At 33.7% G+C, this 23,051-nt stretch overlaps 1 protein-coding gene and 1 pseudogene across 1 annotated transcript; both read right to left on the reverse strand.

Moving 5' to 3' along the window:
• Window positions 1-946: 946 nt before the first annotated feature.
• Window positions 947-9,205, reverse strand: LOC114270300 (primary amine oxidase 1 pseudogene; annotated as a pseudogene).
• A 7,610-nt stretch (window positions 9,206-16,815) lies between these two features.
• Window positions 16,816-19,996, reverse strand: LOC114272241 (primary amine oxidase 1). Its single transcript, XM_028213902.2, has 4 exons — window positions 18,746-19,996; window positions 18,541-18,654; window positions 17,919-18,463; window positions 16,816-17,298 (listed from the first exon to the last, which is right to left on the reverse strand). Exons 1-4 carry the CDS (start codon window positions 19,877-19,879, stop codon window positions 17,124-17,126), a joined length of 1,968 nt encoding a protein of 655 aa, XP_028069703.2. The 5' UTR covers window positions 19,880-19,996; the 3' UTR covers window positions 16,816-17,123.
• Between the last annotated feature and the right edge of the window lie 3,055 nt (window positions 19,997-23,051).

Below are 23,051 nucleotides of genomic sequence, written 5' to 3' on the forward strand. Positions count from 1 at the left end.
CGTGATCTTCAGCCAAAATACACGTCAATTCTAATAATATTATTGTGAAAAACTCGTACAAGGTTCAATCATTCGCGTCACCAATTTCATCAATGATCGAATAATTGACTCTGGTTGAGTAGCTTTCCAATTTCATTGATTTCTTCTTACCCACAATTTCTTTTCCTTTCTTGTTGATAAAATTTTCCTGAACTATTTTTCTTTTCTTTTTTTTTTTGGTGGGGGGCGGGGGGTGGGTAAACCTTGGCATCGGGAGGAGAGTTTTATTAATAATCCAGAACTGAGGGAGTGACATAATGAGCCTTACCTCATGCAATACAAGAAAAATGTAAAATTTTCCTACACTGACTAGTAATTTTCTTGCACTAGGGAAATTTGACATCTTGAACACTACTACTGTTTGATCAATGAGTTTCTTTCGAAAAAATTTGACGGCCGGAGCTCAAATCCACCAGAAAGTGTTGGCATCACCGGAAAATCTTCTTGGGTCGGAACATGATGGAACCTAACTGTGTACCAAAGGACTATATCCTTGTTCACAATCGGCCTATTTCTGCACATTTTAAAAAACAAATTCTCATATCAACTTCCATAACGAAGTTAGAGATCCTAAATTTAGAATCAAAAAACGAATCAAATTGTTCATAAATAAATCAAGTTCTGCTCGTTCAAGGCTTGAGTACCTTGTTAAGTCAACATGTTTACTCAAAAAATTAAGTCAAGTTCAAGTAACTTCAAACTCAACTTGATTATGCTCAAAAACACAAAATATAATATTTATTTTTAGAAATATATCGAATATATTTCCATCAATTTATTTTACTTCTCTATATTTAGTGTTTATGTAAATTGGAGCTCGACTGGTTTATGTAATCGAATTGAATCAAGATTGAATTTCTCAATTACTTGATTAAGTCTAGCTCAAACTCAATTGTTTGAGTTCAACTTAAGCTTGGCTCGAGCTAAAAATTCGGTATTCGTTAATGGAACCACTTTGCTTGAATTCCCAATCAAGAATATAGTCATAGTTTCCAACAGTAGCCACCATCCTGACCATCGGTCTTTCCACTTTTTAACTGCAAAACCAAACCCAATTCACATCAAATTCACACGACTTTTTCCAACACAAAATCACAAAACACATATGCAAACAAGATACTAAAATTACCAAACTACGTTACCAATTGTCCAGGAACACCAACTTCAGTATGTCTCCATGCCATCACCAGAATATCTCTCAAAAATACAAATTATATTGGAACAATCTTCTGTGTAAATAAAATAAACTGAAATAATCCAAACAAAATAAAATAAACTTACAGAATTTATTTTGTTGAACCGAATAAATAATTAAAGACTAAGTCGAGTGTGTGACACTCTGTCCTTAAGACAGATTCGCCCCGCTACGGTACTTGCGGTTGAGTGGCGTCTATCTCCCAGGATACAATGATCTTCACAAATTGTAGTAGTACTCCAAACAATTTGTTCGGCGAACTAAACCTTGTGTTCTTACTCTCTGAATTTTATTCTAAAACTAAAATGAAGAATAATGCACAAATAAAAACTGGACAGCAATTTTAGACAATTTACAGACCGATTTTTCGGAACTAAAAAACGATCCCCCAAGACTGCTGGAAATGATGGGTATAAATAGGCACTACACTTAGTCCGTACAGGTGCAACCTGTTTAAACTCCAAACAGTTTTAGACCTTTGCATAATAACATTTTTTATTTAAACAAATAAAAAAGTAACCGTTGGACAAAGATTTAAAACTGTTGGCATATTTCCTTTTATTTAAACTATTTGAATAGTTTAAACTAAGAAGCCGTTTGTGGAACAAATTCAAACAGTTTGAATATGTTTATTAAACTATTTAAATAGTTTAATCTAATAAAGGAAAAGGTACAAATTTTTTAAGGAAACTAAAATTTGAATTTAAATTTAAATTTAAATTATAAACTTTAGGAAACCACTCAGGAAACTAAAATTTAAATTTAAATTTATATTTAAATTTAAATTAAATTCCCACACTAATTTTTTATTGAAAAAATTCAAAAAACTTTTGTCTAAAAAATTAATGTTAAACTCTAAAACAACGTTAACTTTCCATTCACTCATAATGGTTTTGACGTCCCGTCTTCACCGTGTGACTTGCCACGCGGCAAGGAACACGTCACCTTTTTAGACCCACCCCAAAAGACGTTTGGGGCCCACTCAAATTTGGCCTCAAAATCGGCCCAAAATAAGCCATATAAAATACCATTTTTCCAACAATCCCCCACATGAATGGAATTTGACGGAGGGAAAATGCAACAATATGATCTAATTACAGAGAGTACAGAAATTGGAAATATTCTGCAAAGGATAGGTAGTTTTTGGCTTTGAACCTTCCCTTGTGAGACACTATCGGATTTATTAGCTAACCAGTGAACATGATGTCTTGAACTGTTCAGCCGTTTATGTAAACCAAGACAATAGAACTCCCACAGTATATTCCCAGACACAGTTTAGTTCTCACTATTGTGTTCATTTTGGCCCCGAACAACCTGGTCTTTCATGAGTGCTCTAAAGACTTGTAGCCCTTCACAAATCTTATAGAACTGGGCTAGTTCACACTCACAGAGGCGATTCTTATGAAAAGTATCCTGCCATACTCCGCTAGGTTTACCTAGATATAAGAATCATTAAAAGTATTACTTAACCTAAACCGCTGCAGACATCACTATTTCATCAAAGAAATGGGTAGGAGATAAACTTCCCAATGATCCTTCTGAGTCATTCACAACTCAGTTGTCCCTTTGAACCTAGATCTTGGGATCTCCAGTCAACTAGGTTGGGTTACCGTTGTGGTAACTCTTATTTAATAGGCTTTAGTCCCATTCCCCTCGATGAATTCTCAACTAACTCTCTTGCTAACCCTTTGGTTAGTGGATCCGCTATGTTGTCTTTAGACTTAACATATTCTATGGACATAATTCCATTAGAGAGTAGTTGTCTTACGGTATTATGTTGACGACGAATGTGTCGAGACTTACCATTATACATATGACTTTGTGCTCTACCAATTGCTGATTGACTATCATAATGTATGCATATAGCAGGCACCGGCTTTGACCATATTGGAATATCTTCAAGGAAGTGGCGAAGCCATTCTGCCTCTTCCTTTGCTTTGTCTAAAGCTATGAATTCAGATTCCATAGTAGATCTAGCAATACAAGTCTGTTTAGAAGATTTCCAAGATACAGCCGCCCCACTAAGAGTAAAGACATACCCACTAGTGGACTTTGAGTCTTTAGTATCCGATATCCAATTTGCATCACAGTATCCTTCAAGTACTGCTGGATATCTAGTATAATTAAGCCCAATGTTATGAGTAAATCGGAGATATCTTAGAACCCTTATCATTACTTTCCAGTGTTCTACTCCCGGATTACTCGTATATCTACTTAATTTACTTACTGCATAAGCTATATCTGGGCGAGTACAGTTCATCAAGTACATTAAGCTTCCAATAATTTGGGCATACTCTAATTGAGAAATACTTTCCTGTACATTCTTAGAAAGATACAAATTAACATCTATAGGTGTTCTAGCAAGATGATCATCATCTTTGCTAAATTTGTCAAGTATTTTCTCAATGTAATGAGATTGTGACAAAGCATATCCTTCTGAAGTTTTGGTAATTTTTATACCAAGAATTACATCAGCAATGCCCATGTCCTTCATGTCAAAATGTTTATTCAACATTTTCTTAGTAATTTTAATCATATCATTATTACTACCAATGATGAGCATATCATCTACATAAAGACATACAATGACATAACCTTTGTCTGTGTTTTTAATATAAACACATTTGTCACACTCATTAATTTTAAATCCATTTGACATCATTGCCTTGTCAAATTTCTCATGCCATAGCTTTGGCGCTTGTTTTAAACTATATAATGATTTAACTAATTTACACACTTTCTTTTCTTTCCCTGGAATAGAAAACCCTTCTGGTTGTTCCATGTAAATTTCTTCATTTAACTCACCATTTAAGAAAGCAGTTTTAACATCCATTTGATGAATTTCAAGATTGTATAGAGATGCAACGGCAATTAGCATTCTAATGGATGTTATTCTAGTAATCGGTGAATATGTGTCAAAGTAATCTAGACCTTCTTTCTGCCTAAAACCTTTGACTACAAGTCTTGCCTTGTATTTGTCTATTGATCCACCTGCTTTCAATTTTCTTTTGAAAATCCACTTGTACCCAAGAGGTTTACAACCTGGTGGCAAATCCACCAATTCCCAAGTGTGATTTTGCAAGATGGATTCAACTTCACTGTTGACAGCTTCTTTACATAAAGGAGCTTCAGGACTGGACATAGCCTCTTTAAAAGTTAAAGGCTCATTTTCTAACAAAAATGTTAGGAAATCTGGACCAAAAAATTTTGAGGTTCTAGCACGTTTACTATGCCTAGGTTCCTCTTCCTCATTTTGATCTAACTCTTGCTCTTGATCATGTTCTTGATCATTACTAGTAATAGCATCAAAAGATCTCTTATTATTACTAGTCTCTTGTCCAGTCTTATTTGGAAATACATGTTCAAAGAATGATGCATTTCGAGACTCAATAATAGTATTTACATGCATTTCTGATTTATGAATTAAAAACCGATATGCACTACTATTCTTGGCATAACCAATGAAAATCCAATCAATGGTCTTAGGACCTATCTTAGTCTTTTTAGGACTAGGAATAGCCACTTTAGCCAAACACCCCCACACTTTTAAGTATTTGTAGGATGGTACTCTTCCATGCCACAATTCATAAGATGTTTGATTCACTTTCTTTCGGGGTATTTTATTAAGTATATAATTAGCAGAAAGTATTGCTTCCCCCCACAAGTTCTGAGGTAATCCAGAACTTATTAACATGGCATTCATCATTTCTTTTAAAGTCTTATTTTTCTTTTCAGCAATTCCATTTTGCTGAGGTGAGTAAGGAGCAGTGGTTTGATGAATTATTCCATGTTCTTTACAAAATTCACCAAAAGGTGATTCATATTCACCACCTCTATCACTTATAAGTTTCTTGATTTTCTTACCAAGTTGATTCTCAACTTCATTCTTATATTGAATGAAAGTTTCCAAAACTTCATCCTTGGTTCGAATTAAATAAACATAACTATATCTAGTATAGTCATCTATAAAAGTGATAAACTAGTTTTTCCCACCTCTAGTTTGAATTGATTTAAAATCACAAATGTCACTATGAATTAATTCAAGTGGTTCCGTACTTCTTTCAATTGAATGAAAAGGAGTTTTAGATAATTTTGCCTCAACGCAAATTTCACATTTATGATTTGAATCAATGTTAAATTTAGGTAAACATTCCATATTAATTAATCTACACAAAAATCCATAATTAACATGTCCTAGTCTACCATGCCATAAATTTGAAGACTCAAGCAAGTAAGAAAAAGATGTATTTTTATTAATGATTGAGGGTACAACAGTCATTACATTTATCTTGAAAAGGCCATCAGACATGTAACCTTTTCCTACATACATCCCGTTTTTAGTAAGTACAAACTTGTCACTTTCAAAAACTAGCCTAAACCCATTTTTACTCAACAATGATCCGGAAACTAAATTCTTATGAATTTCCGGTACATGCAGCACATTGTTGAGAGTAAGTTCCTTTCCTGATGTCATTTTCAGAATAATCTTTCCTTGTCCTTCAACTTTAGAAGTTGAGGAGTTGCCCATAAAAAATTGTTCACCATTGTCCACTATAGAATAAGATGTGAACATCTTTTTGTCGGCACAGATATGACGAGTAGCACCAGTGTCCACCCACCATTCTTTAGGATTTCCGACAAGATTTGCCTCGGAAACAACTGCAGAAAGATTGATGACATCTACACCATTGGAATTTTTATCCATTTCGGTCATTTTGGCTTTAGCAACCTTCTTACTTGATCTTCCTTTGCCTTTACGTTTGTAACGGCAATCTTTGGCCCGATGTCCCTCTTTGTTACAAATGTAACACATGCCATTAAACTTGTACTTCTTAGTTTCCTCTCCTTTAGATAGCATTCTTTTATGCCATCTTTTAAAAATAGTTCCTAAGAACTTCTCTGGTTTTCCACCATGATTCACTGGCACAGTCCCAACATAAGGAGAAGTTGGCGTAATGGCAATTACCATACCAGTACTGGTTTGAACATAAGTTTGACCAGTTTCAGTAACCATAAATTCTAAATTATAAAATAAAATTATAATTAGAATTTTATACTACACAAAAAATTAAACCATAAACACAGAATTTTAAATTCTATAAAAATAAAAGAAACAAGAATTGTATCTTTTATTTCCAATTAATTTGAAAATAAAATAAAAATTTTATTTAAACAAATTAAACCAAAACTACAGAAATAAATTCTGTTAAAATAAAAGAAACAAAACAAAATGTAACTTTTATTTTCAATTAATTTGGAAATAAAATAAAATAAAAATTTTATTTAACCAAATTAATTCCACAATGAAAACTAATCCAAATTCACAAAATTAAATTCTGTAAAAATAAAAGAAACAAGAATGTAACTTTTATTTTCCAATTAATTTAGAAATAAAATAAAATTTTATTTAACCAAATTAATCCCACACAGGAAATTAAATTCTGTAAAACAAAAGAAATAAGAAAATAACTTTTATTTTTCAATTAATTTGGAAATAAAATAAAATTTTATTTAACCAAATTAATTCCACACAGAAAATTAATTTCTGTAACACTTCAATAATTAAAATACTGAAACAAAATTTTAATTAATGAAAACTCAGAAAATAATTTCTAAAACTCAAAATTAATTTCTGAAAAAATTCCACAAAAATATATTCTGAATTATTAATGACACCAGTATCGTACTACTAGTTGTTGTCAAAGAAAAGAGACAGTATATTACTACTATCTGTCAAATAACATATAATCACTATTTGTTTTTCCAACCAGAATATTATTTTGTAAATCCACAGAAAATAATTTTCTTCCGAAATTATTTACGAATAATGAAAAAGGAAAACAAACAAAAAATTCTGTAAACAGAATAATTTGAATCTGTCTTAAGGTTGTTAGAACAATCTTCTGTGTAAATAAAATAAACTGAAATAATCAAAACAAAATAAAATAAACTTACAGAATTTATTTTGTTGAATCGAATAAATAATTAAAGACCAAGTCGAGTGTGTGACACTCTGTCCTTAAGACAGATTCGCCCCGCTACGATACTTACGGTTGAGTGGCGTCTATCTCCTAGGATGCAATGATCTTCACAAATTGTAGTAGTACTCCAAACAATTTGTTCGGCGAACCAAACCTTGTGTTCTTACTCTCTGAATTTTATTCTAAAACTAAAATGAAGAATAATGCACAAATGAAAACTGGACAACAATTTTAGACAATTTACAGACTAATTTTTCGGAACTGAAAAACGATCCCCCAAGACTGCTGGAAATGATGGGTATAAATAGGCACTACACTTAGTCCGAACAGGTGCAACCTGTTTAAACTCCAAACAGTTTCGGACCTTTGCATAATAACATTTTTTATTTAAACAAATAAAAAAGTAACCGTTGGACAAAAATTTAAAACTGTTGGCATATTTCCTTTTATTTAAACTATTTGAATAGTTTAAACTAAGAAGCCGTTTGTGGAACAAATTCAAACAGTTTGAATATGTTTATTAAACTATTTAAATAGTTTAATCTAATAAAGGAAAGGGTACAAATTTTTTAAGGAAACTAAAATTTGAATTTAAATTTAAATTTAAATTACAAACTTTAGGAAACCACTCAGGAAACCAAAATTTAAATTTAAATTTATATTTAAATTAAATTCCCACACTAATTTTTTATTGAAAAAATTCAAAAGAATTTTGTCTAAAAAATTAATGTTAGACCCTAAAACGACGTTAACTTTCCATTCACTCATAAATGGTTTTGACGTCCCGTCTTTATCGCGTGACTTGCCACGCGACAAGAAACACGTCACCTTTTCGGACCCACCCCAAAAGACGTTTGGGGCCCACTCAAATTTGGCCTCAAAATCGGCCCAAAATAAGCCATATAAAACACCATTTTTCCAAAAAATTACCCTAGCCACCAGTTGTGCCTGCCCGTCTGCCCCAGCCAAGTACCCATCCATATACGCTGCGTTGCCAGGGCAGTCAATCAGTGGCATGAGGGAGTAAGCCGAATTATCGAACCCAAATTCACCAGCATCCATAAAGGTCCTAAAGTACCATTCACTAGTTGGATCCATGTACGGTACAAATGTTTCTGACACATGTCCTCTGTAAAGCACACGCCGTCACTTTTTATTTCCAGCATCAAATATAGAAGCTGTTGATATGATTAGCCCTGCCGGGCATTGAAAGTGACATGGAAAGCCCAATTAGCCCATCTGACCTCGTGGCCTTTGATGGTGAACCCGGTTTTCGTTCCATTAGAAGGGGCCAAATTAGGCCCCTGTCCTGATGATCAAAAATCAGTACCATCGGCTCTAGGCAAAAGGGCTTTAAATCTATCTGTATATTTGATAACTTGATTTGACTCGACATCAACTAGTATACTTATTCCTTCAATAGGCCTTGCAAAGATGTTAGCCGTTCCTCCACGATAGAAGCAGAAAACTCTAAGAACTCGTTTGGTAACCAATTCTCCGAACCAACCAATTGTCAACGGGAGGCACGTGATTTCAGACAAATTTAGCTGCCTTCTCAAAATTTATTCTTTAAACTCAGGGTGCATTTGAGATATTATGCTGGCTTGGACGAGGTCTTTGGAAGCGAATGGGGGAAAACCATGACCATTGTAAACAAGGTCCAATATGATTGAACCGGTGGCTAAGTCTACAATAAGCGCATGGGTCTCACCCCTGGCTCGAACCACCACCTTGGCTCGACGATGAGGGAAAGACCCATTGTGTTCATTGGAAGATAGCCATTTGAGAACATCTACTTTCTCTGGTTCTTCTAGATCAACAAAGTGAAAAGTCAAGTTAGAAATAGCAGAACCAAGGTGAGAGTTTTGGATTATGAGGCTAACTTGGTTGATTTCACTAGGTGTAAGAGGGTCTAGTGGGTGTTGAAAAGTGGGCATGAAGCAACATTGTAGCAGAATAGCCACAACTAAAAGTTGCATAGTACTCATGGACACTCTGACGTGGATAGGTCCATAAAGGCCATAACCCACTATGAATAATCCAAGCCTACCACTTAGGGCCCAATACATAACCCAACTGATAAGGCCCAACACAGCTGGAAGTCAACATAACTTGAAGGACCAATGATATTCAGACACGTGGCAAGAAAAAGGCAAGCCACATCAGTAGACAGAGATCTGCAAAGTTATTACCACTGCACATCACCATTAATGCAGCCCCTCACAGTATTTATTACGATAACACCTCTCCGTCGGGACAGCACGCCCTCACCCTGAACAAGGTAAGCTACAGCATAGACTTTTGGCCAAGGTGACAGGTCGGAAGGGATAATGAAATGATTACCAAAGGATATAAGCAGACGTTGAAGACAAGAAGAATGTTAAGCTTTTCTATCTCTATTCCATCTCTATACTCCACTTCTCTCTAACTTGCTCGTCGGAAGGTTCGCTGGGGGACTCCCCGTTCCTGTTGAACTCTTGTGCAGGTCTTCAAGTGGGTTTGGTCATTCGGACATAGGCTTAAGGAGCGTGGATCAGTCCGACCCGTTCTACCATCACGAACTGGATCATCACACTCCATTCATCAACTCCACACAATATAGAAATTTTAGATTTAGTTGTGGCGTTTCAAAGTACAATTTGGCAATATATATTGGAATGATAAGAACACCAATTGTTATTTTATTATGTCACAATTCTCACATCAAATAGGTGTATTAGAAAATTCATAGTTTTATGCTATGCACAGCCCATCACAATCAGAATTGAGGGAGAGAACAATAATAGTAATAATAATAATAATATGTACCATTTGGATTGAACACGTGTGGTGAGATTATACTTTAAGGCCATGTTTGTTTGACGGGGTGAGATGTCGGATTAGATTAAGATAGCTGTGGGTCTCATCCACAGTTTGTTTGGTATTGATTTGGGAGGGGGGGATTGCTAGTGTGGAGGGGTTAGTAATCCCAATCCCTAAGGAGATTAGTTTGGGTTAATTTTAGGTGAGATTAGGACAATAGTGGGGGATTGAATCTATTTTATATAAAAAAAATTATTTATTTATTTATTTTTTATTTTTTTTACCAAGTACACTTATTTTTTTTAATATAGAAATAATTTATTTATTTATTTTATATAAAAATAATTTAACAATCTCATCACTAGTCATTTCTCACACTATCATCAAAACAAACACATTTTAACTTAATCTCCTTACTAACAATTCTCACATTAACAATCTTTTCACTAATAATCCTTTCACCAACAATCTCATCCAATCTAATCTGTCAAACAAACGTGACCTAAATGAATCTGAATCACACTTTTTTTTTGGGGGGGAGGGGGTTTGAATTCTTGGTTCCTAAGGCCTCGTTTGGCATAACCTATATAATCCATCTTTTTATCTTTTTTCCATCACATTACCTCTCTATTTTTCTACACATCTTTTCATAAAAAGATAAAAAGTACATTTTTTTAGGACACCCCAAACCAATCCTAAGATTACTCATCACCAACATTGGGCAGGAATCCTATGCCCACATCTCTCATATCTCAATGTTATCACACAATCAAATAAAAAAGATGTTAGGTGCAACCAATGTTTTGAAAACCGGACCGGTGAGCGAACCGGAAAAGTGACCAGGTGGACGGGTCACCGGTTCAACCGTCGGGTCAAACCGGTCGAACCGTGACGTCATAATTAATATTATATAATTAAAAAATATAATTAAAAATTATAAATAAATAAAAATATATATAAATACTCAAATAAAAATAAAAATTGTTGTATAATATTTATTAATAATATTTAATAAAGTTATAATTGATAAAAAAAAAGTCACTTGTTTTAAAGAAATTAAAATTTTTAAGCATTCCCTCCAAACAAATTGATTCAATGTTAGGTTTAATTTTGGAGGGAAATGAAATTTTCAACTCTCCCTCCCATCAATATGTTTCAAATAATTTGATTGAATCCCACATAGAATTTTGTAGGTTCTTTTTGAAATTTTTTCTCCTATAAATAGGAATAGACTTTCATAATCTTCTCCAACTTCCAATGAGACTCTTTCTTATGAGAGGAGACTCTTGAAGTAAGAATTTTTAGTCAAAATTTTAAAATATATTTATAATTAATATATATATATATATATATAAATATAAATATATAAGAAAGAAAGAAAAGAAAGAAAAAAAAAAATAAAAAAAATCGCCGGTCTGACTCGCCGAGAACCGGTCCGGTTCACCGGTTATCCCGGTTCAACCGCCGGTTCTGGCGGTTTTCAATTTCCAGGCCGGTTTTGCTCACAGTCCGGTTCTGGAGGGTTGACCGGACCGGAGCCAGGCCCGGTTCCCGGTCCAACCGGTTCGACCGGCCGGTCCGGTCCGGGTTTCACAACATTGGGTGCAACAATAACCATACCACACACGTTAATGAATAATTCACGCTTGATGTTGATTGTTGTGCAAATCAAGTAGTATTGAAATGGAGGTTAATAGTAAATCTAGGTTCCATTCTACAAAGAAAAGTACTATTGACGTGACATGTTAGAAAATTCAGCATTTCTACAAAGAAATGTACTATTGACCTAAGGTTCTAGACTGAAATTTGTAATTTTAATTCCATTTCTTCTAATATGGTTCAATATGCAACAAAAAATGACGTAACAGTATTACTTTTGTAAATATAAATCATTTTTGTCAATATTTTGTCTTGAAATGAAATGTTCACATTAAACTACATGATTTTGTATACAAAAATTTGTATGAATTTTCCAATTGTGAATAAGAATCTAGATAGGGAAAGGTAGTTGAACTAGTCACAGTTAGAACAGCTGTTTAGGTGAAAGCGAAGACTGGTTATGTTTTGGCAACTGCGGATGACTTCTCATGCAATATAGAAATTTAGGAAAGAGGGGGTGCAGGCCAATTGCCATTATTATTATATTATGGGCAAATTACATATACACCCCTCGAGGTTTGGCTAAATTACAAATACCCCCCTGAGGTTTGAGAAATTACGAATTCCCCCCTGAATGCTATATTTGCATAAGAAATTAGGGAGTAATTTGTTATGAAATATAAACCTCAGGGGGTAAATTGTTATGAAAATACAAACCTCAGGGGGCGGGATGTAATTTCCGAAACCTCAGGGGGATATCTGTAATTTAACCAAACCTCGAGGGGTGTATATGTAATTTGCCCTATTATTATTATTTTGGTACTGTATTTTGATTTGTAGTCTAGCTGGTTTCAGTTGGCTCTTTTGCCAAGGTATGCTCTGTTCTTTTCCCTGTTGTCTTGCTGCTGTTTCCCTTGGGTTGGTTTTAAAAAAAAACAAATAAAAACAAACGTATAGACTCTATAACGTAATACTAATAACAGTAATATTAGGTATTATGAAAATTTTTTTATGAAAATAATTATGAAAATTTTGTGACTCTTAAATTATACTTAGAATAAAGCACCACACACTAATCAAGGTAATCCATAAATTATAAATCTTTCATGATCATTTTCATAAAAAAAAATTCATGATCCCTAACTTTTCTCTAATATGAATTGTTTATTATTTTTTTCGTGTGTATATATATATATATATGACATGGTGGTTGCATCCTATAAGTGCGATTTATTCTTCCCATATAAGTTTATTATTGATTAATAATAATTCATATCACTGATGACATGGTATCACTGTTACATTAAATTTTTACTCAAAGTAATCCAAGTTTCACAAGGATGAGGAGTATTTCGTGACCATCAGACCAAATTTTTGGGAACTTTTGCTTGCCCTATTGGTTATACTTCTAGTAATACGGCTGAATTATGGGCTCTTCGCACTCGACTAAAAAAAGCACTAACGGTAAATTACAAAAATCTAATTGTTGAATATGATTCTAATCAAACTCTACATGCTTTACATAGGCAACAAACAAGGATCCGTGAACATCAAGCTCTTCTACCAAATTGCTTATAGCTTCTAGATGAATTCAACTAGGGGTGAGCATGGTCTGGATTGGATCAGATTGGGATAAAATCAGGACCAATCCGTTATCTAAGGTTCCTGAAAAATCGGAACCAATCCGATCCGTTTAAATCTTGAAACCAATCCGAACCAATTCATTTCAACACGGATTGAATCGATTTAGGACCACGATTCACATAATTAAATAACAAATATATATATATATATATATATAACACTTTAATTTTATAAAAATATAAACATTGCACTGTATTAGTTATACAATAGCAACATGTTTTTCTATAATAGCGACATAATGTTCTAAAATTTAAACAATCATAAAAAAACTGGTTTCACCATAAGTATTTAAACCATTACAAATTAAAACTAAAAACTAAAAAACAAAAGTAATAAAAGAAGACATTATACGAGGTTTAGGTTTGAGTTTAGATTTTATATATAATAAGAGAAGATACTATGGGGGCGGATGTATAATAAAAATATAGACTATTTGTATACGGTCCGGATCGGTTTCAATCCGGAACCGTGGGGTTCAATCCGGAACCAATCCGTGGACTACGGATTTTTAATTCTTCAATCCGGAACTGAACCACGGATTCAAAAAACCAATCCAAACCTATCGGATTGGACTGGACTGAATCGAATTACGGATTTTACGAATTTCTTACTCAGCCCTAAATTCAACAGCATTCGGTTGTGTTTTACCTATCGAGAGGGCAATCAAGTAGGTGATACTCTTGCTTCTTTTGCAGCCACTCTTTAGCAAGATGAACTATTCTTACACCATTCATTTTTATTTTTGTACTCTTTTTTGAAGAGGGATTGGTGTGGCCCTCCTAATGTTGGTTTTGTTTCTAATATATTGAACTAATCTTTTTAATCTAATGCAATCGTTTTACGGTTTAAAAAAAATTGCACTACCACAAAACAAGTGTATTTAACAATAAATTTTACAGTTTTGACATAATTATGTTGATCTTCATTTTAGTAAGATCAAAAAAACTTCAACTAATGCATATGATAGGAAACACTAAGATAAATAATGTCAAATATACATTTCAATATAAAAGAAGAGTCAAGAGTGATATAAATTAAAATTTTAAATAAATTTAATACAATTAAGTTAAACTAGTAAAACTTGTTATAATTTTTTTAAACCTTAAGAAAGAGGACAGGGCTCTGGAGAGGAGTGTTGGGCATTGATGGGCCTTGATTCGAGCCCATGTCAATAATCTAAACCACTTAATATATAGAATTCGTTGAGTACATTATTCTTATAAGAAATCACATTAATTAGATATCGATAACTACTGGATCAGATCACATTTTCAACAGGTTAATTGAATATAATTTTTGAAGTAAATTGCGACAGAAATGCAATTGGATCAAATGGTTACCGATTTCCAATTAACATAATTTTTTGCAAAAATAATAGAGTAATGCTAGAGACCCCAAATATTCTACCAAAAGTTTTATCAAATGTCTCACATGGGTGTGGGACCCACACAATGTGGATCCCATGTGAGTTCCACACTCATGTGAGACATTTGGTAAAATTTTTAGAGTTTCTAACATTTTTAAAAATAATATACTCGATAAGTTGTATATATTAAATGATTTAGATTATTGACAGGAACCAAATCAAGGCTCATCAATGTCCAACACTCCTCTCCAGTTAGAGGCGCCATGTCCAAAGAAAAAGTTCACATAAGTAGGGGTCATGTATTTTAACTTGTATATAAATAAATATCCTACGTAACAAGTTCACATGATGAGAGTAGAAATTGTAAGAGTTGTATATGTGTGGCGGTCTTTATTTCAATTGTTTATTTTTTGGAAAATGCTAGAGGTACCAAATTTTTTACCAAATAAATGACCAAATGTCTCACATGGGTGTGGGGCCCACAAAATTGCGGACCCCACACCCATGTGAGACATTTGGTCATTTGTTTGGTAGAAAATTTGGTGTCCCTAGCATTACCCTTATTTTTTTACACCTTTCAAAAGCACATGTTTAGACTTCCAAGGGATATGGGGCTCAACGCACCTAAGACTTAGGTATACCGGTCTAAGTGAACCTCCCTCAGTTGAATATACCTCAAACAAGCATACACACAACCAACCCCCCCTCCCCCGCCCCCCTTTAAAGGAGTTTTTAATGGATTTATATAGTATATTATATTGATTTGAAAATTTAATTTTTTGATATCTTAAATTTTATACAATTTTTTTTTTTTAGTAACTTTCTGACTATTTAGTTAAAATTTGATATTTTCAAAATAGGCTTCTCATCTATTTTTTTATACGAAAAATGATTCATTTTCTAATTTTGCCCTCTCAATTCCACCTCAATGATATGGAATTAGGAGATTAAAGATGCAAAAAAAGAAGTGTGAGACCGCTTCACATAAGTCTTCGTCATGTCATTGAAGGTGAAATTAAGGAGACTCAATTAGGGATGTGGCATCTCTTTTTTAACTCCTCTGCAAGTCTTAGAGCATCTTAAACCTTCAAAATTTAGTATGTCAAATTTTTTTTGAAGGCCTAGATGGCAAATTGGCATATGTCAATTTGACATGAAAACTTTTCACTTGATATGTTAAATTTATTATTCTACTATTTTTAAAATTTGGACTCTTTTGTCTATCGTTAGTCTTTTTTTATTTGACAAAAAATTAAAACATGAAGTGATTTTCATGTCAAAATTGATATGAAGGAGGGTAATGCCAAATGTCATATCAGCCTTTAACACACCACATAGAGTTCATTTAGTATGTTAAAATAGATCTATTAAACTGTCACATTGAATTTGACATATTAGGCGAATGTGTTCTTAGAACCCGTCAAATGTGTAGAACTCCAATTCTAAATCAAATTAAAAATCTATACTTCATAAGAGAATCACAACATGCAATTTAAATCCCCGTGTATGTAGTAAATTTAATTTTTATAATAGGTAATGTTAGGGATATTAAATTTTCTACCAAATGAATGACCAAATGTCTCACATGGGTGTGGGGTCTACAAACACATATTTGGTCATTTATTTAGTAAAAAATTTGAGGCATATAGCATTTCCTTTACAAAAGAACTCACCTTTGAACTCTCTCCACATATTATATGTATACAGATGTGTGTATATATATATATATATGTGTGCACGCAAAAACGATGCTATATCATATGCAAATTATGATATTTGTGGGTTTAATTGCCACAAATATCATAACTCGATTCTATTAGAGTTATAACTAAAAAAAAGAAAAAAATTATAACCATATACCACATAAGGTATAACCAAAGAACTCTTAAATCATGTCCAAGATAATATCATAACTAATAACCTAATAAGTTATAATTAAAAATAAAAAAAAATCATAATCAAAAGAGGTGTGCACCATAAAATTTTCTGTGCAAAAATATATACATATACATATGCCTACTTTGAGTTTCCATATAAAATAATTGAATCAATCGGTCTGAGCATTCACAAAAATGGTGGGTTTTTTTTTTTTTATAGTGAAAACTGTGAATATTATTAACACATACAAATTGTAACATAAAATTTGTAAGGGTGAAATTTCAAATTTTCTATAAATCAATTAATACGAATTGCTGAAAATATGTTTTTTTATAATAAATGTGAATATTCACATTTAAATTCATATAAAGTACTTGATTTTTGCTTATCCGGATCTTAAGCCAAAAATACATGTCAATTCTAATAATATTGTTAAAAAAACTTGTACAAAGGTTCAAACATTTGCATTGCCTTCTTCATCAATGGTGGATAATTGACTTTAGTCGAGTAGTTTTCCTGTTTCATTGAATTTTTCTTGACAATACCCATAATTTTCTTTCCTTTTCTTGTTGATAAAATTTTCCTGCACTGACAAGTAGCTTTAGTGCACTAGGAAAATTTAACATATTGAACACTGTTGTTTGATCAATGGGTTTCTTTCGAAAAAATTGGCTGGCCAGAGCTCGAATCCACTGTATAGTGTTGGCATCACTGGAAAATCTTCTTGGATCGGAATATGATGGAACCCAACTGTGTACCAAAGGACTATATCTTTGTTCACAATTGACCTATTTCTGCACTTAACAAAAAATATCAAAGATTATCATCAGAGCTACAAACGAATCAAATTATTTATGAACAATTTGAACTCAACTTTCTTGAGCTTGACTCGTGACTTAAATGAAAAAGTTTGAGTCAATTTTTTTGACTTGTTTAGTAATCGACTGAAACTAAGCTCGACTCAAATAGGCTCATAAACACAAAGGTGTAAAAAATTGATATTTATTTTTAATAAATCAAAAATATTTTTTTAATTGATTTTATTTCTTTGTTTATATTTAGTGTTTATAAAAATTTTATATTTGATTAATGAAATTTATTAATAATATAGGTATTCTTCTATATTTTACCCATAATCTTCATTTCTTTTTAATGTGCATATTAATTGAAATTCGATTTTTTTTTTCAAATTTGAGCTAAGCTTGTTTATCTAATTAAGTTGACTCAAGCAAAACTCAAATTTTTAAAATATTTGACAACCCAAATTGATTATTTAAGTTGAACTAGAGCTCTGCTTGAGTTCAAATTAAACTTCGATTAATGTTCAGCAAGTTGAATTCAAACACATCAAAATGGTTCCATTCGACTCGTTTGCAGATCTAACAATAAATTTTTTTTTTTGTTTTTTGGGTACCTCTTGCTCCAAACGGCCAAGCCATCGTCGCCATGGCTCCGGTCGGCATAAAACCCACCAGCCCACCTCTCCAACCGGTCATAAGGGGTCACCCACAGCTGATATTTCGTGTAGGCAGCCCGGATTTGAGGATAGTCATCGTCCGACAGGAGGGAGGTAGCCCGTTGTCCGGTGATCAGCCGGTAACCCACCTGATTCCCCAACTTGGTCATCTTATTCGGATTCACTATTGACAACTCAACTGGCTCCAAGCCAAGCCGAGTTCTGGCTTTTGCTTCCGACTCGACAGTTTCTCTAACCACGGTCCAGTAACTCTTTCTTGGGGTGCTCGGCTTAATCCCAACCGCTCGAGCTGTCTTTAATTTCGATCTGACAAATGAATTGTTTGTACCATCGATGTCAAGGTCGAGGTGGTAAGTGAGGAAGTGATCATGATGGGTTGCAATGGTGTTATGGGCTACAAAGGTACCATAAACACCCTCTGTTTCGGGACCGTTGTGCGCGTATGAGGTTGCCTTCATCTCTAGCACCCCTGTCAAACTTACCTGGTAATTTACCAAAAAAAATTAAACTAGTATCAACATTTCTAAAAGCAGGTAATAAAGCACTTGTTTGTTCTTACCCCAACTTTAATGGAACCACTTTGCTTGAATTCCCAATCAAGAATGTAGTCATAGTTCCCAACAGTTGCCACCATCCTAACCACCAAACTAACCTCTGTCTCCCCACTTGTTAACTGCAAAACCAAACCAATTCAAATCAAAATCACACAACATAAAATCACAAAACATATGCAACCAAATGACAAAATTGCCAAACCATGTTACCACTTGTCCAGGAACACCAATTTCAGTATGCCTCCATGCCACATCACCAGAATACCTCTCAAATATGCATATTGCCCTAGCCACCTGTTGTGCCTGCCCGTCTGCCCCGGCCATGTACCCGTCCATATAGACCGCGTTACCAGGGCAGTCGATCAATGGCACGAGGGAGTCAGCAGAACGCCCGAATCCAAATTCACCGATGTCCATAAACGTCCTGAAGTACCACTCACTTGTCGGATCCATGTACGGCACAAATGTTTCTGACACGTATCCTCTGTACAGCATGCGCCGCCACTTTTTCCTTCCCGCATCGAATACAGAAGCGGTTGATATGATCAGACCTGCTCGTGCATTGAACGCGATGTGGAAGGCCCAATTAGCCCATTTGACCTCATGGCCTTTGATGGTGAACCCAATTTTGGTTCCATTGCAAGGAGCCGAATTAGGCCCCTTCCCTGAAGACCGGAAATCAGTACCATCGGCACTAGGCAAAGGGGCTTTAAATCTATCTGTATATTCGATAATTTGCACTGACTCAACATCGACTAGTATACTTATCCCCTCAATAGGCCTTGCGAAGATGTTAGTTGTTCCTCCACGATAGTAGCACGAAACTCTAACCGCTCTTTTGGTGACAAGTTCTCCAAACCAACCAACTGTGAACGGTAGGCACGTGATTTCAGACAAATTTAGCCTCCTTTTTGAAATCGAGTCTTTGAACTCGGGGTGTTTTTTGGGTAGCCTACTAGCTTGGAGGAGCTCATTGTAAGTGAATGGGGGGAAACCATGACTGGTGTAAACATGGTCCGATGTGATTGAACCGGTGGCTAAGTCCACAATGAGCTCATGGGTCTCACCTCTAGCCCGAACTACAACCTTGGCTCGGCGATAGGGGAAAGACCCATTGTGTTTATTTGAAGATAGCCAATTGAGAACATCACTTTTCTCAGGTTCTTCAAGATCAACAAAATGAAAAGTTAGGTTAGAAAGAGTAGTACCAAGGTGAGAGTTTTGGATTATGAGCCTAACTTGGTTGAATTCACTAGGTGTAAGAGGGTCTAAGGGGTGTTGAAGAGTGGGTATGAAGCAGCATTGTAGTAGGACAATAGCGCCAACTAAAAGTTGTAGAGTCATGAGCACTTGAAATTTTGATTCAGATGTTTCATGTTTCAAAGTACTGTTTGACAATATATAATAAGAGCACCGATTGTTCTTTTATTGTATCACACTTCTTACATCATGATTTAGCAAATCCTAGTTTCCTCGTGTGTCAGCTTTCCTTTATAAGGAGGCAATGCACAGCCTATCCACTATTAGTGAATTACCGTAACAAATATTGAATATAACAGTAGAATTATTGATACTATATTATTTGATTAGTGGAAAGTAAAAAATAACTATCTAATTTTATTTGTGATATTTAATTGGTCAGTGACATCACATAAATGATATCACTGTTATATTCAATACTTATTTTTATATCCAACTCTGTCATATTTTTTTTGTCTAAAAATTTCTCCCCACCACATGATGAAGTCCGGGGATAGAGGTGGTTTTAGCTTTAGACATAGTAACAAGGACGAATTCAGCTTGAAGATTTGACCACCTCCCTGTTAAATCTCTCTAAAAAGGCTACCATGTGCACTCTAAAAAGGGTGCATACAATATGCACTTTGTGTAAAAAGTATAATTTTTATCACAAAATATATAATTTTTTTTCTTCACAAAAAAAAAATAAGGTTCTTTTCTTCTAAGGAAGAACAACATATCATTACTATTCATAACTTCTATCACAAAAATTATAACTTTTCGCTTCCTCCTTATACACGCACTCCTAACTATTTGATTATGCTTTAGGATTGAGAATGAACAGAGTCAGAGTACTTTTGAAGCGGAGAATTATTGGCCCCATTGGTGTGGCTTAGTTAACTGACATTTTGTTTTTCCCTTTGCTTGCTTTGTGGGCAAAGAATACTTTCTCTTTTTAGCAAAAATGAAACGCATTTTCTTCTTTGCGAATCTTCTGCTTAGTGATGAAGTGAACTTGAGAGACCTTGCTTTCAAGAAACTAGAAAGTTTGAGAGAGAGAGTGTAGAACACAAGAACATTAATAAACTCAATCAAGCCGTCATTGATGAGGAGTAATTAAGCCACTTGACTTGTTCTGGAGTCTGCACTTTGAGTACTGCATTGTGCTCAAAGAAATTGGCCAGCCGGAGCTCAAACCCTCCAGTCGGCGTCAACATCACCGGAAAATCTTTTTGGTAGTAGGGGACATGGTGAAACCCCAAAGTGTGCCATACCACAATGTCCTTCTTCTCTATTTCCCTATTCCTCCATTAATAATCTACTATAATTATTATTTTATTATAAAAGTGTGAAGAGTTTGTCATGTTTTCTATTTTCTTTTTAATTCTAACTTTACCCTCTTAAATTTATTATATTTTCTAAAATTTATGAACAACCCTATATAAATTTTCTATTTATTTTTGGAGTTTAACACTGAAAAATGATATATTTGCTACTAAAACTTACAATTATCTATGACGAATTTTTCAAACTGTCGCTTAAAGTTGAAAATTAGTGACATTTTTTTGAAATGATTTTTTTAAATTGTGGCTAAAACTTATAGTTAATGATATTTTTTGTAACAATTTTTAAATTGCCACTGAAAATTAACAATTAGTGACATTTTCTAATAGTGCTGGATGAAAAATGTCTTTAATTATCATAGGACCTTTTGGATAAGTTCACCTATCATGACCTACACATAAGTCCTTCAAAAAATTGTGGGGGTAAATGATAGTTCTACTTTTTTTAAATTCTAGTTTTACCCTCTTAAATTTATTATACGGTAGTGCTACGTAGCTCGAAACCCGTGGCTCGAGTTTGGCTTCGTTTTGGTGTCGATTTTTTTTTTCTTCGTGTTTTTGTTGTAGAACGAAAAAGAAGAAGAAGAAGGGAGAAGAAGATAAGGGAGGAGGAGGAGGAGGAGGAAGGAGGGGAGGGGAGGGGGCCATAAAAATCGGCTGGAGGAGGAGGCGGGGCTGCGATTGCGACTGCGACTACGACGATCGGCGAGGCGGTGGCGGTGGTGCGACGATCGGCGAGGCGACGGTCTGAAGCTGCAACGATCGGCGGCGAGGCGACGGCGGTGGTGCTGCGCGACGATCTCCTCCCTCCCTTCTCTTTCTCCTCTCCCTCTTTCGAGCCAATTCGAGCCCTTGGTGTCGAGCTACGGCTCATTTCCGTTTACTATATTCTCTAAAAGTTATGAAGAGTCCTATATAAACTATCTATTTATTTTTAGAGTTGAACACTCAAAAACGATATATCTGCTTTCAAGAGTTCTATATAAATATAAACAAACCGTCTGTCTTCTTATAAAAAAATAAAAAATAAAAATAAAAGAAATCATCTATTTTTTACATTGATAATGATTGAGAAACAATAAATAACTGCTCTTTCTTATCTCGTATGTCTGCTTCTATACTGATATACATAATATTTATAATTGTTCATCATGAATCAAATCACTGTAAATAATTTTAGTTGCATCTTAAAATTATATACATTCATTTGAATCTAGACGAAGGAAAGCGCATGCATTTTTAAAGTAGATATTTGTGCTGCATCTCAAAATTTTGCAAGTTATCTTCATTTATTTTCTTTTTGTTTAAATTATAGTTTATGAACTGTAATATTTTACACGGTATTTTAATAACTAATGTATGATGTAAAAATTCTAAATAAGAACCACTTTCGTTGGTTTTATTTTTTAAATTTGTTTTTCAATTTTTGATTTTTCATATTTTGTCAATTTTGATGATTAAAGATATTGGAATTTCTTCATATTTTATATTTAAATTATATTTTTACATGAAAATCTAACATCTAATAATTTAAATAGAATTAAAAAGTAAAATATTGGTAAAAACATTTATAAATTCAAATATATGCTGATTTATTATTATTATTCAAAAAGAATACACAACAAATTATTTTCTAAATGTATTTAGATTAAGTGAATCTAAATCTAAAAATAAAATTAAAAATGAAAAGTGTTAAATTAAGTGAATCTAAAAATAAAATAAATGAGTTATTAAAAAAACGGTGTCAAAAAAAAAAAAAACATAAAAACCAAAAAAATTCAGATTAAAATTTTGAAAAAACAAACCAAACCAAACACTATAAATTTTTCTTTTTCTTTTCTTTTCTTTTTTTTTTAAAAAAAACTTTCTTCACTAATTTCTAATTTTACATAAATTATTCATAAATTCTTTTCAATTTTTATGTGAATTCAATA

Source organism: Camellia sinensis, chromosome 7 (genome assembly GCF_055761805.1).
Source record: "Camellia sinensis isolate YWXY chromosome 7, ASM5576180v1, whole genome shotgun sequence".
Taxonomy (NCBI): domain Eukaryota; kingdom Viridiplantae; phylum Streptophyta; class Magnoliopsida; order Ericales; family Theaceae; genus Camellia; species Camellia sinensis.

What these genes read in the sequence shown, in the direction of transcription:
- LOC114272241 (XM_028213902.2), bottom strand. Translation starts at nt 19,879, where the DNA reads ATGACTCTACAACTTTTAGTTGGCGCTATTGTCCTACTACAATGCTGC. An exon ending in TTGGTGTTCCTGGACAAGTG is followed by an intron (nt 18,655 to 18,745) that starts GTAACATGGTTT and finishes TTGGTTTTGCAG; the next exon opens with TTAACAAGTGGGGAGACAGA. An exon ending in TTGGCCGTTTGGAGCAAGAG is followed by an intron (nt 17,299 to 17,918) that starts GTACCCAAAAAA and finishes TGTTAAGTGCAG; the next exon opens with AAATAGGTCAATTGTGAACA.